General features: G+C 39.5%; 1 protein-coding gene across 19 annotated transcripts in view; it reads left to right on the plus strand.

Moving 5' to 3' along the window:
- macf1a (microtubule actin crosslinking factor 1a) overlaps positions 1-18,500 on the plus strand; it is a 170,397-nt gene that overhangs the window by 88,772 nt on the left and 63,125 nt on the right. For all 19 annotated transcript variants that reach the window (XM_084424338.1, XM_084424339.1, XM_084424344.1 and 16 more), the window contains 21 exons: positions 15-193; positions 312-450; positions 1,429-1,622; positions 1,714-1,873; positions 1,958-2,041; positions 2,493-2,600; positions 2,696-2,794; positions 2,954-3,073; positions 3,199-3,290; positions 4,292-4,427; positions 6,162-13,259; positions 13,358-13,513; positions 14,313-14,528; positions 14,623-14,772; positions 14,856-15,167; positions 16,417-16,566; positions 16,717-16,950; positions 17,030-17,200; positions 17,564-17,905; positions 18,001-18,192; positions 18,286-18,462. In XM_084424338.1, coding sequence (XP_084280464.1) covers positions 15-193; positions 312-450; positions 1,429-1,622; positions 1,714-1,873; positions 1,958-2,041; positions 2,493-2,600; positions 2,696-2,794; positions 2,954-3,073; positions 3,199-3,290; positions 4,292-4,427; positions 6,162-13,259; positions 13,358-13,513; positions 14,313-14,528; positions 14,623-14,772; positions 14,856-15,167; positions 16,417-16,566; positions 16,717-16,950; positions 17,030-17,200; positions 17,564-17,905; positions 18,001-18,192; positions 18,286-18,462 — 10,509 coding nt within the window. The remainder of the gene's footprint in view (positions 1-14; positions 194-311; positions 451-1,428; positions 1,623-1,713; positions 1,874-1,957; positions 2,042-2,492; positions 2,601-2,695; positions 2,795-2,953; positions 3,074-3,198; positions 3,291-4,291; positions 4,428-6,161; positions 13,260-13,357; positions 13,514-14,312; positions 14,529-14,622; positions 14,773-14,855; positions 15,168-16,416; positions 16,567-16,716; positions 16,951-17,029; positions 17,201-17,563; positions 17,906-18,000; positions 18,193-18,285; positions 18,463-18,500) is intronic.

Genomic DNA, 18,500 nt, shown 5'->3' on the forward strand with positions numbered 1-18,500 from the left:
TATTGGTGTTGCAGAAGCTACAGCAGGATTTAAAGGGTCTTCAGTCAGATTTGGGTGAGGTGTCTCGTCGCTGCGTGAGCTTCTTTGAGGAGAAGCCTACCTCTTCCAGTGTGCCTGTCCTACGCTCTGAGCTCAACCTGGCCGTAGAGCACATTGAGAAACTCAACTCCCTCTCCTCCGTTTATCTGCAAAAGTTAGTGCACAAAGGCATTTCAATACATATATGCATGTACTCTACCCTAATTAGTCATCAAGCCTTTTTTAACGTTAACGACAAACATGATTTGAGTGTCTTTTTTTGCATCTGCCAGACTGAAGACGGTAGATGTGTTGATGAGAAGCCTGCAGGCTGCAGAAAGTCAAGTGAGAAAGAATGAGAGTCGACTAAGTGAAGAGGATATTGTGCCCGCTGATACCGCTGCAATCCAGGCCTTGGGAGAGCAGTTAAAGGTGAGAGAAACAGACACTTCACTAGTGGATTAATATCTCAACTAGAGCTGCACGATTAATCGTTAAAAGATTTTGATTCGAACTTGATTCAAACATCCACATAATCTTATTCCTAAATGACAACGATTCGGCTATGTCTATTAAACCTTTAGTAAGATCAAAACGGAGTATTCAAATCTGCGTTGGCGCTGTGTTTTCGACCACACAGTATCATTATTTCTGTGTTAGTATAATTCAGATTTCACAGAAGTACTAGTACACAGTTTATAGTTTGTATATAAACACGGTCTATGGCTATGGTAGCGATCAAAATATAGAGTAAATCAACTTTTGAAAGTAACTTGATGCTTCAAATAAAGATTGTATCAATTACATCATTACACCAGTAGATGGCGACAAGTGACTGTTAAAAAAAATGTATTTGTCATTGAATCCACCTTTTCACTATCTCCAATATTTGCATACAATTGTCACACCAAGTGGCAGTCGCACAGAGCTTTCAAACTGGCCATGAAGCAGCCACTACCCCTCTTATTCACCATGGGAAATGAAAAAATTATGAATGTATGAATATATCCACACACAACAAATGACCGCCAGTGTGAAAGAAAAGCATACTAGATTTTCTATGGCTAATCAACTCAAATAGTTATTTAATTCTAAAATACTTATTTCGGACATTATTCATAACGGCCAATTTGTCTGAAATAGAGTTTAAAGAAAAGTGCAAAAATATTTCTCACCTCAGGCTCCATAGTTTTGATTAGTAATACATCCGGTCATGTGGCCACATACGGTCTAGCTGCAAAAGTTCAAATATTTTAACAAATCTGAAGCTCAAATCGTAACTCCACGCTGCTCCTGTCCTACTCTGTATTGGCTAGTCTAAGGACTTGGAGTCTGTTGTTTGTCAAAAATAGTCGATCTGCGACTTTACCGTTTTGATTGCATTTCATACTCTGTATTTCACACTTGCAGAAATGGCATTCAGAGCTGGAGGAACAGGATCACATATTCCAGAGTCTGAGTTTAGAGGTCCAGCAGGCTAGGGATGTCGGAAGCCAGCTCAGCCAGTTACACTCAGACCGCAGCCCTGAACTGGACCGCTACCAGGAGAAAGCACACCAGCTCACAGAGAGGTGGAGCGGAGTGCGCAGGCAAATGGAGACACGGTGAGTTGTTTAGAAAGCGAAAAGAGGGAGACCGAATACCAGTATATTCAGTAATATTCCAGATTGTAAAATGAAACGTGATGTCACACAGGCAAGCGGATCTTGAGGTGTTGGGTTCAGTGCTGCAGCAGTACAGAGAAGGCCACAACTCTCTCATCTGCTGGATAGAGGAGACCACAGAAAAACAGGAGAACACACAACCCGAGCAGACCGACAGCAGAGCTCTGTCAGAACAGCTCGCACAGCAAACGGTGAGAGAGGACACTGATATTGATGAATACCTCCCAGTGTTGCAAAACAAAGCAGTGTTTGATTCAGTATCTGTTCTTTTGCAGGCCTTGGTGGCTGAGATCGAACAGAACCAGGTCAAACTGGATGAGTGCCAGACGTACTCTAAACAGTACTGCGCTGCTGTTAAGGTAAGCACCAGTGACCAGTGTCGGCTACTGCTTAATGGCAGTCATCATGGAGCGATGGAAACATAAACACTTGTTTCACAAAATAAATGGCTCCATACTATGCCGTGTCTTTCTGTTTTGAATGAGCTTTTATTTTTATTTTTTATTCTTATTTTATTTGTCTTTTATTTTATTTTCATTATGTGCTTTTGTCATTTTATTTATTTAAAAAAAAATTTTTTTAGCTAGGTTTAATTTTTATTTATTTCAGTTTAGTTTTTTATTTCCAGTTAATAATTTTAGCGCTTAAACTTATGCTAATTTCAGTTTTTCGCCAAGACAACATTGCAAATTTTCATTTAGTTTTAAGCAACTAATATTTATTTCCTATTTTATTTCAGCTTTATTTCAGCAGAAATGTTTTAATAGTTTTACTTAATGATAATAACCCCATTTTCTATGTATGCATCAGGACTATGAACTCCAACTTATGACATTCAGAGCTTTTGTTGAATCAACCCAGAAGTCCCCTGTGAAAAGGAGGAGGATGCACTCTTCATCAGATGTCATCACACAGGAGGTAAATGCAGGGAAACCAGGACATTAATTTGATGGTTATGTTGTTTTTTGTGTTGACCATAAATGCTTTAATGACATTGTTTTACTCTGTCTTAGTTTATGGATTTACGCACACGCTACACAGCTCTGGTTACCCTGACAACGCAACATGTCAAGTATATTAGTGATGCACTACGACGACTGGAGGAGGAAGAGGTGTGTTATGGTTTTCTAAGCCTCCTACTTTTAGCTTTGATTTTTACCTACTGTATATTTGTACATATAAATACCTACAAGTATGAACATAATGAAGACAACATCAGGTTTTATCATCTGATGCATGCCAAATGAAAATGTTTCCCCTTTGTGGTACAGAAAGAGGTGGAAGAGGAGAGGCAGGCACGAGTGGGGCAGGTCTCAGAGATGCTTGGCTGGGTCAAGGGCCTACAGGAGCGCGCTGGCAGATCTGCCGAGCCATCACTTGCTGCACAGCAGGTACGGTTAGAGTGTTAACTATTAGAATATTATATATTTTTAGGTACTCTACAGACAGTAGTGCATCAATCAACACTAAGTAGATGTAAGTGGCTTTGAAAATACTGTTTCTGTCTCACTTCTAGGCTATTAGTGAGCAGTTAGCAGCTAAAAAAGAGGAAGTTGCTGAAGCTATCAGGAGCACACAAGTCTTCCTGATGTCAAAGCAGGCCAGCAAGTGAGTCTGCCCTATACGACCTTCAACACATTTCATACCAAGTGCTACCAAGTCAGTCCAGTCGATGTCAGAGCATACAAGTACTAAGTTATTTCAGGTCATATAAAAAATAAAAAATAAACTTTTTTCTTAAGATTAAAACTTTTTTAGTCTTATTAAAGTTGTAGTCTTATATTTTTTTTCTTATAAACAATTGATACAAGAAGAAATAGCCTGTCAGAAGATACAGTGGAATAAAGAAGAAGAAGTAGCCTTCTCGGGCCCTGTTAACACAAGACTGGGCTTTGCATTGAAAAAAAAAATGTGTAAACGGTTAATTAAGAAATTAGAAATAAGTTATACATGGAAAATAGATTTTGATCAAATGTAATACATTTATTTTTTTGCAAGTTAAGACATGTTTATTTGACTTTAAAATATACTGAAAAAAAAAGTATACTGAAAAATATTTTTTGTATTTTAAAATGTCAGTTGTGTGCCTTGACCCTTGCAATGCTATTTTACTTTTGATTATATTATATTATATTCTGGTCATATTTATATAGTATTGTAGTATTTATTAATGTGTTTAATTTGATTTATTTTTATATTTTCAGTTTTTTTTTTTTTTTTTTTTTAGTGTCTTTTTGTAATTTTGTTATGTGCCTATTTTAATTTCAGTATCATTTTTTAGTAATTTTATTTCTTGTACTTAAACTTCTTTTCAGTTAGTTGCCAAAACATTTCTAATTTTCCTTTTTAAAAGTTTTTTATGTTTAAGTTTTTATGTTTGTTTTTCATCTTATATATTTATCTTTTATTTTATTTCAATTAACAAATAGGATTTTTAATAGTTTTAGTTAACAATAACAACACTGACCACTTGGGGGTGCTTTATGTACTTTATGTACTATGCTGTTCATGTGCTATAATGTTCACATCCACCTCGAAGGTAAATGTTAAATAATCATGCACTTAAACACAAACACACATTTTTATTAATGAAGCGCATATAACTTTAGGCTGTCGTCTGAAGAGCGTGCCCAGGTGGTCTCGCAGCTGGATGAGCTGAAAGCCAACTACACTAAACTGTGTGACAGTTCTGCCACACAGTTGCAAAAACTGGAGGAGCAGCTGGCCAAAGAGGAGAAGCGCAAGGTAAAGTTAGATGGCCACAAGGGGAAGTCGCCAGTGACAGCAGTGTTCAACTTTGCCAAAGCGAGCTTCAACAGCAAAAAGCGTGTCTTGAAACAATGCTTCTGAAATATATTGCTTTAAATATTGGTCTTTGTTATGGTCAAGCATTGTCAGTGTGCTAGTGACATGCTATAGCAGTGTGTATGTGTGAGCTTGAGCGAGTGAATCATTTTTGTGTTTTTTATGTTGCCTGTCACGTGTGGTTTAACCTTCATCATCACGTTCATACATCTCACAGACATTGTCTTATTTAACAGTTATAAAAAAAATAATAGCATGGTGTGAAATCTAAATCATTTTATACAACATGCCTGATATCATGTCACCCACACCATCTTTATTTTTCATATTAATCAAGCACATCTGCTTAAACGCAACTCATCGGCTCATTAGAGTAGAATAGTGTGATAAAAGCTTTTTGCCATCCGAAACAGCTTCCATAGCCACTTTAGTGTCCATTAAAGCCACGTTCAAATTGTAGTTTAGGTTTTTTTTTTTTTGTTTTTTTTTTACATTTCATTTGAATGAGGCACAGGTAAACATGTAAATGTAAAGGCATAAACGTCATTACATTTATATTGTTTTGTCGCCATTTGCAGTCACAAACATTGTGTGGAACTGTGCACTCATACATCAGTCATTAAGTAGTGATTACTGTGTGTACAATGGTGTGTTTGTGTTTGAATGGCCCAAAGTTAAAGATATAAACAAGATAGATTCATCAGAAAGCAGTGGTCAAAAGATTTTCCTAGGGATTGGTATAGACTGAGCACAAAAAGCCAGCTAAACCTCCACCTCACTGTTTGAGCATGATGTGTCCAGATCACAGCTATATGTTTGTTTGTTTGTCTGTGTGTCTGTATGTGTGATATTGTCTGTTTTCAGTCCATGTGTTTAATACTGTATTTCTTTGTGAAATTTAATCAGCATTTTGCTTCAAAATCACTAACAGCTGCCGGGAGAAAATGTAGGACATCATCTCAGAATTGGGAGTAAGAAAAAAAACTGTTAATCGTAATACAGGACTATCCATAGTTGATAAGTAATTAAAAATGTGTATTTATCAACTAAGATAAAATTCATGGGTAAGTCTCAAAACATATTTAAAAAAACAATGCATATGAAAATAGGTAATAGAGGTATAAAAGAAGTCTGTTAGTCAGTCCCGGGCAGCATATGAGGCAGCTGGAGTGTGGCATGCAGATCGCTAACATCCGGCTTCTCACCCTATTGCGCCTCAATTAATAGGGCCGAACCCTCGGTCTATCAGTGTGTGTGCATACCACCCCACACGGTAAGTAGTGCTTGCTTCTCTCTTACTTTTGCTTTCTTTCTGACCTAGCAATATGTTCTCAAGATTTCTATCTGTTTTTTTCTTTTCCCTCTTGTATTTTTAGCGTTCAGTTTGTGCATTTTTGCATATTTTTTTCACACTGCAATGCTGAGCTGTTGTGTGTTTTTTTTGTGTGTATAATAAATAAATAAAAATTATACTTTACAATTTTTGTACATTTTTCTTTATACTCATGAATAATGCATGAATGTTAGTATTAAGATGATTATTGCTTCTTATGTTGACTTAAGTTACTCCAACTATGGTGGCGGGCATTTTTCTCTTTCCCTCCTAGTTAAATTTTGAATAAAAATATCTAAATAAGAACCATTCTTAAAATTATGATTTTTATCTTTCCATAGGATCAGAAAGTCATCGCTGGAGTAATTGACCTTGGCACCATGGAAACGTTTCCAGTTTTTCAGGCAGCACAGCGTGGCCTCATAGATCAAGACACCTGTCATGTACTGTTAGAGGCACAGGTTGTCATGGGTGGTCTACTTCAGCCTGCCTCCCCTGATTACCTGTCATTAGATAAAGGTCTTTCCAGTGGTTTAATTGATAAACATGCCTACCAATCACTGAAAGATTTAGAGACTGCCCTTTGTCTTGTCAACACAGCCAAAGTTGCTGAGTGTCAGGAATTACCAGTAGCCACTGCTGTGAAAGAAGGTGTCATAAAGGAGCTGGTGGGGCTCCGTATACTTGAGCTGCAGATAAGCACTGGCGGCCTGAAGGTTGGTTCCAATGGAGAAATGATCAGCCTGGATAATGCAAGGCAGAAGGGATTGCTATCCACCGATCTTTGTCAAAAGCTGCAGTCCTGTCTTTACCGACGAGAACTTATTGATCCAAATACAGCAGAAAAACTAAGTCTGGTTGACTTTCAACAGCGTTGTGTTTTCAATCAGGAGACGGGTCTGCACTTTTTTCCAATTAAACAGAAGCCAGGAGGAACTGTCTGCTTAAGTTCTGGCAGAAAGGTGGGAATATTCCATGCTGTTCAAGAGGGCCTCATCGACCGCCATGTCACAGTTCGACTTCTGGAGGCTCAGTTGTTTGCTGGAGGTATCACAGATCCCCGGTCAGGACACAGATTGACTGTTAATGAGGCTGTCCGACATGGCCTGATGGATCAGGACTTGGCCTGCACCCTCATGACACGACAGCTTCAAGCAGGGGGAATAATAGATCCAGTCAGTGGGGACCGTCTAGAGCTGGATGAGGCCATTCAAAGAGACCTCCTCTCTCCTCGCATAGCCTTACGTGTACTGGAATCTCTACAGTCTTTTGCAGTAATACTGTGGCCAGAATCAGGAGAGCTGCTTCCTGTAAGTGAGGCACTTCAGCAGGGTGTTGTCAGTAGAGATCTTGCTGCAAAAGCCCTGAGAAAACGTCATTCTGTTGGTGCAGTATATCTGCCTGAGAGTGGACAGGTGGTCCCTCTGCATCAAGCTGAGAAGATACTTCATCCTCAGGCAGTGGAGATCCTAAAACAGACCCAGGTTCCAGATGTCCTTTCCCATGTGACTCAGTCAAGTTCCTCATATATGAAGCGATTGAGTTCAGGATCTGCCTATTCTTCATCACCCCCTACCTTATGTGCAGGTTTCAATTATGATTTTTCCATCACAGAGGAAGGCAAGTCAGAAGAGCAGGTTCAAAACCAACTTCTCACTCAAGTTATGACACACAGCTACATTGATGCTCACTCAGGAGACCGCCTAGTACTACTAGAACCAGAATTGGTAGAACTTCTATGTGAAAAAGTTAAAACCACAAACCTTGCCAGACCAGTCCAACACAAAATCTCTGACAACATTAGAGTTACAGTGGACAGCATAGCTATGAGTGGGATTGAAAAGGATTTGGAAGAAATTGAAGAACCAAAAATTGTACAATATAAAATTGCCTGCAAGGACTCTTATATGGAAGAAACCATAGAAGTGGCAGGGGAAGATATTGCACCCTTGGTGGCCAGTGAAAGAAACTCTATAGAGCCTTTGGTTTTGCAAAATAAAGTTCTGTCTTCAGAAGAGTTTGGACAACCCAAGATAAAAGGTAAAATTGCCTGCAAGATCACTAATATAGGAGAAACAATAGAAAGAACAGAAGAAGATCTTGCACCGCTGACAGAAACAAACAGAGCCTTTATAGTGTCTTCAAATGAAGTGATTCGGCAAGAAGAAGTTTTGTCCTCGAGAGACTATGTAGATGTAAAAGATGACATTGACAGAAAGAACACTGACATGAGTAAGACTACAGAAGGAGCAGGGGAAGATCTTGCATGCTTGACAGACACAGACAGAATGTTTATTGAGCCTTCACATGCGGAGGTTTGGCAAGAGAAAGTTTTGTCATCAAGAGAATGTAAAGAACCCAAAATTAAAAAAGAAGAATTTGAGAGCAAGGCTGATGTGGTTGAGACTGTCAAAAGATTAGAGCCTTCACATAAAGAGGACTGGCAAGAGAAAGTTCTGTCACCAGGAGGAAATGAAAAACCCAAGTTGTTAAAAGGTAAAATAGCTTGGATGGACACTGCAATAAAGAGTGAGACATTAGAAAGAGCAAAGGAAGATCTTGCACCCTTGACAGGAGCAGCCAGAGCTTTTATAGAGCCTTTACATAAAGAGAAAGTTCTGTCATCAGGACATTATAAAGAGCCCAAGATTAAAAAAGATGAAACTGCCAGCAAGACTAACTTGGGTGAGACAAAAGAAAGACAAGAAGAAGATGTTGCAGCTTTGACAGGCTCAGAAAAAGCATTTATAGAGCCTATGCATGAAGTTGTTTGGAAAGAGAAAGTTCTATCATCAGGACAATATGAAGAACCAATGATTATAAAAGGTCAAATTGCCTGGAAGAACACTGATATGGGTGAGAGAACAGAAAGAACAGAGGAAGATCTTGCACCCTTGACAGGCACAGAGGGAAATGTAATGGAGGTCTGGCAAGAGAAAGTTCTGTCATCAGGAAAATGTGATAAACCTAAGGTTAAAAAAGATGAAATTTACTGGAAGAACACTGAAATGGGTGAGACTGTAAAAGAATCAAAGGAAGAAATTCCAACCTTGACAGGCACAGAAAGAGCCTTTATAGAGCCTTCACAAGAAGAGTACTGGCAAAAGAAAGTTCTGTCATCTGATCAATATGAAGAAACCAAGATTAAAACAAAAGAAATTGCCAGCAAGAAGACAGATATGGGCAAGACTATAAAAAGGACAGAGGAGCATCTTGCACCCTCGACAGTGACAGGCCAAACCTTAATAGTGCCTTTGGATACAAGCTCAACCCTACCGAAGAATATATCAGATAAAGGGACGTTTTCTCAAAATCAAATTATAGATTCAACACTAAATGAATCTGAAAATAAACAAACACTTGAGCTGGAACAAGCAGAGAGTAGTGGGATGTTTCTAGAGATGACTGAACAAAAATCATTTGACATAAATGAAAGCAGTGCACACTCTTCAATCCAAGATACTGTAAAATTAGGACAATATGATACACTAAATGTCAAGTCAGATGAAGTCAAGACTGCAAAACAGTCAGAGGAACTAAAGAAAATGGTTGAACAAGAGGTAAATAAAGACATCTTTGATAAACCTGATAAAGAAGAGATATTAGACCCTTCAGAAATTAAGATTTTGTCTGTGGAACTAAGTGATGATGATGTGAAGCTTGAGAGTATGGCTATGGAACTGCAACAAGGTGGTTTTGTAAGTGTTGGTGGCCAAAAAGTTCTCTTGGATGAAGCTCTCGCACAGGGTTTGCTTCCAGGGCACACTGCTATCAAGCTTATGAAAAAAGCTGGTCTCTTTAATGGTTTTCTGGATAGTAATGCCTGTAAGTCCCTTAGTGTTGAGGATGTGATGCAAGAAGGCCTGTTGGATGAGGACTTGATGACCTATGTATTTCATTCAGAAAAGATTTTAGCCGGTGTCATTGATGTGGAGCGTGGTCGCCTCTGCTCAATTAAGGATGCTGCTGAAGCTGGCCTGTTGGACTCCGATACGGCTGCTCGTCTCCTTGAAGCCCAGGTTGTGTCAGGAGGAATAGTTGACCTGCAAAGAGACAAGAAGGTATCGGTTACCCTTGCAGCCAACCTTGGGTTAATTGAAGAGGGTAGGAAGGAGAAGCTTCTTGCTTTGGAAAAGTCATGTCGAGGAAAATGTTCAGATCCCAATGCAATGCAAACCAAGTTGGCGCTACAGTTACAAATGAAAGGGGTGGTGGACCCAAAAACCAAAAAGACAGTCCCACTGGAACAAGCTCTTCAGAGTGGCATAATTGGTCAAGATGTGGCTCAGACGATTTTAAGTCAGCAGATTGCAGAAGGTGGCATTGTGCATCATGGCTCTGGTGTTCGCCTCACTGTTGTGGATGCACTTGACCTGGGTCTCATGGATCACACAATTGCTCCAAAGTTAAAAGCACTGGAAAAGGCTTTCAAAGGCCAGGCACCAACTAATTTAGATCCAGACGCTTCACTTCTTCAAGCATCTACAGGTTCCATCTATGATGATGCATCAAAAAGCAGGCTTACTCTGAGTGAAGCTGTTTCTAAAGGCCTTCTAGATGATGAAACGGCAAATAAAGCTATGGAGTTACCCAATGTGAAAAGCGGATTGTTGGACCCTCATAACGCTCGTATTGTGCCCTACTCTGAGCTGATAAACCAGGGTAAAATTGACATTGCGACAGGACAGAGATTCCTTGAAGTGAGACCTTTCAGAGGTGTTCCACATAAACAAACTAATGAAATGATGACCTTACCACAGGCAATTAAAGCAGGCCAAGTGGATCCCATACCTGCAGCAAGAGTATTGCAGAGTCAAGCAGATACGGGGGGTATCATTAACATTTACAGTGGAGAGCGTTTGCCTCTTCTAGAGGCTATAAATAAAGGCTTAGTTGATAAAGACATGGCTAAATGTATTGCAACAAATCAAGTCTTAAAAGGGGGGCTGCTCAATCCAGCCAGTGGACAGAAGGTCCCCAGCATCACTGAGGCAATTGGATATGGGCTTATATCCACAGAAATGGCTGCTGAACTTCAAAATGACATTCTAGATGAAAATGAGAGGAGAAGTTCCAAAATATCAGCCTCCTCAACAAATGGAACCCCTTGTCCTCTTCTTCCTGAGATGGTATCCGATCAGGTCAGTCCTACTAAAATGTTACCTGAGAAAAATCTATTGAGTATACCACCACCATCACCATTTCTTAGAGAGGCTGAAATAAAAGATACAGATCTTCTAAAAAAAGAGGAGCTTGAACTGGACGTCGGTCCTGATTCAGAAAGCAAGGAACAATTGGTTGATGCAGTGATGGAGGACAGAAATGATGCATCTTTGGAGGTCCTGACTGAATTTACCTTGAAAACAGAGAAAAGACTTCAGCAGGCCATTAAAGAGATAAAGCCCACAAAAAGCAAAGATATCAATTCACAGTCAATCCAAAGCCCTGAGCAACCCCAAGATATTTCTGAGATAAAATGGCAAAAGCTGGAAGTTAAGAACTCAACAGCTTCACATGACCACACAATAGAGATGGAAATCCAGAGGCAGACAGTCAATGAATCTGCAATTTCTATGGCTATTTTCTCAGAAAGCACTGATAACAGCAAGGAACAAGTCCCATCTACAGAGCAACCAAAAGGAAAGACAGAGATCCAAAGGCAGACCGTAAGTGAGCCTGCAACCTCTAAAGTCATTTTTGCAGACAGTGATGATGGCTTGCAAAACAAGGAACAAAACCCATCTATAGAGCAAATAGAAGGGCATAGTTTTAAGCTAGAAGCAGATCAGTTGTTGTCCAAAGCAGAGGAAATCAAGGACAGGCAGAAGACTGGTTTGGATCCTTGTGCTTCTACATCCACAAAAACAGTTAAGGTACCAGGAAAGAAGAAAGGCAGAGGGAAAAATGGTAAGCAAGTTAAAATAGAAAATGCTGAAAAGCCACAAGTTGCAGACACCTCAGCCAGAATTTTACCTATAGAAAAAGGAGAGGTTGATGGACAAGACAGCTTTACCACTAGTCAGAAGCCTATTATGAAAGATGACAAAGAGAAAGTGATTGAAGTACAGCTATCAGAGACAACCCATGCAAGTGGTGGTATTGCACCTGTGCCAGAGAGCGATGAGAATGTGCAAGGCAAAGATTTGGAAATGAGGATGGATAGAACTTCTAATGAAACTAAGACCCCCAAACATGAGTTGGATCATGAAAACATTGCAAATCAGAAAGAGAAGACTCTAACACAGCATAGTGTCACAATTAGAAAAAAAACAGACCCGGGTCAGGAAGCTATTGAGGTATTTAAGGACCTTGGCACAGAGATATCAGAAAAGAAGAGGAAGAAGAAAAGCAAAAGTAAAAAAGCTAAGCAAGTGTTTATTGAAGGAGAAGAGAAAAGAGATGATGAGACTCACAAAGAGCAGAAGACTGTGATCCCTGAGGCCCAACCTGAAAGCAATCAGTCAGAGGAGAAAGAAAGTGTGAAGTGTGAACTTGAGAAAGCCAACCAGGCAATGGCACAGAAGGAAATACTTTTGATGAAAGCTAAGGAAAGCATTCTTAGGAAGGTGTTTGAGCGAGGGGTGAGTGAAAAACAAGCTGCTGAAGAATTAGAAGCAATGCGTCAAATAGCCAATATTAGTGGAGAACGCCGCAAGACCACCCAAGAGGAGACTTTTATAGAAAAGACAAGGATTGAGCCTCCTCAAAGTAAAGAGGAAGACAATAAACTACAGCAAGCGGGACAAGAAATCAAAGAAAGGGTTGAAAGGTCAGTGCCAAACATTTCAGAGGATGTTCTACCTGGGTCTGATACTGATGCATGCTCCTCAGCTAAAAAGCAGGAAGAAGATCAACATGACAAGTGTACAAACACCGGATTAAGTGTGGATGATATGAATCAGAATATTCCATCTAAGAAGACCTATAATGACATTGTAGATATAAACCAGAAAGAACTGGTTCCAATCCAGAATTTAGAAGGGGAAAACAAAGAAAGAACAGCCGAAGAGCAAAGCATTGAGCCATTATATACAGAAGATGAAAAGTTGATAGACCCTAAGATTAAACTGACCTTGCCATCAAGCACTGCAGTGACTGACAGTGAAGTTGCTAAATCAGCACCCCTCAAATGTGTCCCTGTAATGAAGGTCTCCAAAGAGCTTCTGTCAAATGCCAAAACAGCAATGAAGAAGGTAAGCAATGAAGTTCATCAAGAAAGAGACCAGGAGCCCCCTTTCAGTGATTATGAAGCCACAGATAAACCTTCTATTCAAGAATGTACAATTTCTGGACTACCCCTTATGGAGGTGATCCCAGAGTCTGATACCACACAGAAAGAAGATGTGGAGGAATATGCAGAGGGTTTAGTGGAGAGGCGGCCTGAAGAAATTCAAATAAATACTGAACAAATAAGCAGGGACACTGCAAAAGCTAGCAAGGTAAAGAATAAAGATTTTTCTTGACTTTTTTTTTTTATGTCGTTTATTGCAAATACTGTTTACTTGATTCTTTTTTATGATTTTCCATTTATTTTCAGTCCTCACTTGCTCGCCAAGAGTGCTTAGAGCATGACCAACAGATTGTGGCCTTGCTCTCCATGGTAAGACACATCGAAGTCCGCCTTAAGCAGCAGCAACAACAGTCTGTTGGTCGAAGTCTCTCCACACTGGATGACATAATCAGACAGACAGAGGTACAAGCTTTATATTACAGCAAAATGTTTGATGTAACAGGTTCACCCACAATTGAAAATTCTGTCATCATTTACTCATCCTCTGTCGTTCCAAACCCATAAGACTTCGACAGAGATCTTCGAAACACAAATTAAGATATTTTTAATGAAACTTCGAAAAAGAGATTGTAAAACTACATGAATTGCGCGGTTTAGTCCAAATTTTCTGAAGAGTCATGATCATTTATACGCTGAACAGAGTAAACTCAGGCTTTTATTCACATATAAACATTTATCAGTGCACACATCAGATCTGGTAAACGGAAGCTCAAGCATGTTCGCTTGACATGTGAGAACCAATTAGGTTCATTCTCGTGTTACGCAGCACGTTTAAAGCTTCCGCAAGAGGTTTGTTCTCGTGCGTCAAGCAGGTTCAGTTGACCTTCTGTTTATGTTTGCTGATCAATGTTTATATGTGAATTAAAAAAGTCTAAATTCAATATATTCGTAATTTAAAGTGCTTGTGTCTCTTCAGAAAATTACTTGGACTAAACCACTCAATTCATATGGATTAGTTTTATGATCTCTTTATGAAATTTTTGAAGCATCAGAGTGGTAGTTGGGTAGCTGTCAAGGGAGGGACAGAAATCATTCATATTTCGATAAAAAAAAAATCTTTATTTTTGTTCCGAAGATGAATGAAAGTCTTACGGGTTTGTAACAACATAAGGGTGAGTAATTAATGACAGAATTAAAACATTTTGGTGAACTATCCCTTTAAACTAAAAAGGGCTGTATTTTCATTAAATTCTTTTTTCAGGTTCTTTTCCTGGAAATTACTGACTTGGAACCAGAAGTGCACAAGGAGACTAAAGCTGCCACACAGTTACTGGAGTCTCACCCTCAGGATGTACCTCCTCAGCTGCTTATGGCCCTGAACAAAGATGGGCGAAACTTAGCCCGGGCTTACAGTGCATCCAGGGACCTTGCCAAGAATACTTTGCAGGGGTTACAAGCACAACGTGATGCACAAAACGTACGAAAAATTCATACAAATTTTAGTTAAGAGGTTTTTCCATGCCAGAGCAGTTTCTTTTAAATCTCTTTGCACGGTTTTTATATTTTTGCAGGAAGCTGTAATCAGTCAGCTGAAATCTTTGGAAGAGCAAATTGACAAACTTCTCAGGTGGCTTAAGGAGACTGAGACACAAATGCAGGAAGAAACAGGGGTAGATGGACTGACATTGGCAGAAATCACTCGTAAACAACAGTTGTGCAAGGTAAAACATCAACAGTGATAATTGTAGTTATAGTGATGGTATCTTTTTCAGTCTTTCTTTTTTTCTTTTTTTTCCCCCTACAGCATATACAGAATTCTCTCGCTGCCCGATCCAATGAAGTCAGCAATGTGGCTTTCAATATTCAGGTGTTTATCTCTGAGCATGCACAGGACTTGCTGCCTGATCAGAGCAGGCATCTCCTCGGACAGCTGGAGAAGCTACAGAGGGTCTTTCACCAGGCTGTTGGTCTCAGTCATGCCAGGGCAGAGGCACTATCAGCTCAGCAGGCGATAGAGAATGAACGAATGAAGAAAGAACTGAAAGAAAAAGAAGAGAAAATGGAAAAAGAAAAAGAAGAGAAAATGGAAAAAGAGAGACAAACAAGGGATAGAGAGGTTTGCAAACAGATGAATAACTGCTTGTGCTGCTATTTTAAGAGCAAGAATATTCCATTTTACTTTTAACTTGACTGATTCACAATCATTCAGTTGTGATAAAGGAAAATTAATAATGATTAAAGGAAAACCACACTACTGATGCATGCATGAATACTTGTTAGCATGAATGCTGCATTTTAAAATCAAAATGATCTTCATGTGCATGTCAATTTTAGTATGTTCTACTTGTTCAGTTAATTTTATAGAGCCAGTATTGCTGATAATGCTGATCTTTTGTTTTAATAATGCTTCTGCGGGACTCCACAATAATGACTTGTGTTTGCTGGCCCAGTTAAGACAGTAGTTTAGATTTCTAGTTGCCTTACTAGCATTTTTTTTAGCAACATATAAGTCAAGAAAAATAAGTTAACATAATAAGAAATCTTTATATAATGTTACATTTATTTATTAAATAATATATATTTATTCAGAAATACAACAAAAAAATTGTTGCAAATATAAATTATTAAATTTGCAATTATACCTGAAAAATGTACAGCTAAAATATATTGGAAATGTATAGCTATACAGTACGTACTGTGCATATGCTACTGTCACAATATTCATACTTCACCTTCACACTTTTTTTTTTGTAAATTATGCCATGTGGTGCAAAATCTTAATGCTTTTTAACATGTATATAATTCTCAACCCATTCTAACTGATGGTTTCAGTACTATCACAAGTCACAGTTTTCACAAAACCTCATGCATGTTATCCAGCTAGATAACTATACCTTATTTAAAGTAACATAATTCTTTATTGTTGAGCCCTGTTCTGTAGCCACCTGCATTTCAAACTTGAGTTTGCTAGCTGCCTGTGTATGAACATAACATGTGTGTATTAACCTGTCTGCCTTGCTCTTACAGATTGCCTCAGAAGACACATTTGGAAAAGGCTAAGATTTTAATGTAGCCTCACTGTATAGCTTGCTTGTTTTTTTTAGAGAGGAAAAGGTCTTTGTTATTGTTCTGCTTCACTGGCCTGTTGTGTGTTTTTTGGGTGCTTTGTGTGATGACTTTGGACACATCATGCTCAACGAGTGTACATTGTTTACTTTGTGTGAAACCTGGCATATTTATAATTGTGAGAGTTTTGTGGGGTTAAAAGAAATATATGATGAGCACTTAATTATGATTATAATAGACCAAATGCAAAACTTTTTTCCCCTCACTTTTCTTACTCCCTTTCTTATGATGGGATATAGGTTGTGCAGCAGCAGAAGGCAGAATGCTCTCAAAAACTGGAGAATCTCACAATGTGGTTGGCGGGGGCTGCCAGCCTCCTGGCCAATCAGAAAGTCGGGGTTGAGTCAGATGATGTGAACGCGTTACAGCAGAAGCAAAGAGAGCTAAAGGTGAGAAAAAGAGACACATCTGACATTTACTTATCTATTGTCTGAGAAGTATTAATGTATGATTACTGGCAAAAGGGGGGTGGGATATGCATCTTTAGTACACAGTATTTTACATAAAACATTGTTACTGTTTGTACCCTTTAACTATAGGAGGCGGAGAAGGACCTTCAGATCAAAAGTGACTTGTTGACTGATACTATCCGCTCAGTGGAGGAGTTCCTGTCTGACCGGGGTGACAGTCTGAGTCCTGAAGAGAGGGCTAAACTACAAGGGGCTCTTTCACAAATGAAGGAGCAGCACAGCTCACTTACAAAATCAATCCAGTCCTCACTAGCTCAAGTAGACACTGCCATTGTCACAACACTGCAGCAGAACACACAAAGAGTAAGCTGTTCACATATCATTTCTTTTTCAATTTGTCAGAGTGTATTATTCATTTTTTTTACTCATTGTCATTGCCAAGGCTAAAGCAGAGGAGCAGATGCAGGAGACTCAGGAAAGTATAGATACACTGCTCAGAGAATTGTCATCATTGGACGACTCAAAGAGGAGGTCATTCGGTAACACCGTCACTGACACCCCGACATCAGTAACACAAGAGAATGCTCTGAATTCTCACAGAGACGTGCTTCAGGTCAGATTCCTAAATCACTGTTAATAATTCTCAATGTTTTCTCAATGCCTCAGTAATTCACAATGTTTTACCAATATGGTAACTCCATTCTAAAGTGCATTAATGTTCTCTGTTCTAAAGTAAGTTCAGTCAGTTTTAGAGTTGTAAAGTAAGTTTACTCAGGTCTATAGTTCAGGTGTAAATTAAGCTTAGTTAATTCTAAAGTCAGTTTCAAAGCAAGTTCATTCAGTTGTAAAAGTTCTAATGTCAATATTAAAGTCAGTTCTCAAGAATATTCAGTCAATTCTAAAGATTTCAGTTTAGTCAGTCAAGTTTGCAGTGCTGTCTTCCCTTTGACATTTTGGCTTTTCTTTATTGCACCAGACCGAGCTGCAGCAGTTACAAGCCCAACAGGCTCACCTTCAGCAGGTGGCCCAGTCTGTCCGCTCCCTCCTGGAGCAACCCGACTCCAGTGTGCCACCAGAGGAGAAACAACGCTTGCAAGCAAAGCTGGACCGACTACAGAGTCAGCATCAGGAGCGTCTCCAAAACTGTCAGGACAGACTGAGGCGGGTAGATGCCCTCACAGACGAGTTTGCTAAGTTTGTGCAGGAGCATGGAAACCTGGGAACATGGCTTGATCAGAGTGAGCAAGAGCTGCATTCACTTGGGGAAGGGGAAACAGATGGAAAAGGCCTAAAAGACAGGATAGAGGAGCACAAAAAGGTATCAAAATATACTGATGGTGATGTCTAACATTACAAATGTACTTCAGTATGTGTACTTCAGGACTTTAAGAACGTGTTTCTCTGTATTTTCAGCTTGCGGAAGATGTCATCTGTCACAAAGCAGACCTGCGTTTTGTGACTATCTCTGGTCAGAAGGTTCTGGATTCTGTCCAGGGGGCCGTGGAGAGGGTGGGCAGTACTGATCCAACTCTGGAGGAAACCAGACAGCTAGTGAGTGTCAAGCTCCAAGATGCCACACAGCGCTACAATTCCTTACACAGCAAGGTGGGTACAAAACAAGAGCCTCATATTCTCTCAGTCTGCAATGACATATAACGTACTGAAGACATGCTGAATGTTTTGTGTTCTGTCTTTCAGTCCTCAGAACTTGGCACCCGTCTCTCAGGTCTCCAGGAGCGATACCAGCACTACCAAGATGAGGCTGGTTCTTTAGACTCCTGGCTGAGCTCTCGGGAGCAAAATCAGAGTGTATTTAAACCCAGCGGAGAGCAAACAGACACCCAGACATTGCAGCGCACTCTCAGTACTGTTCAGGTTGGATTATTTATTCTTTTCTGGTTCAAATATTTAAG

Source organism: Rutilus rutilus (genome assembly GCF_951802725.1).
Source record: "Rutilus rutilus genome assembly, chromosome: 11".
Classification (NCBI taxonomy): Eukaryota; Metazoa; Chordata; class Actinopteri; order Cypriniformes; family Leuciscidae; genus Rutilus; species Rutilus rutilus.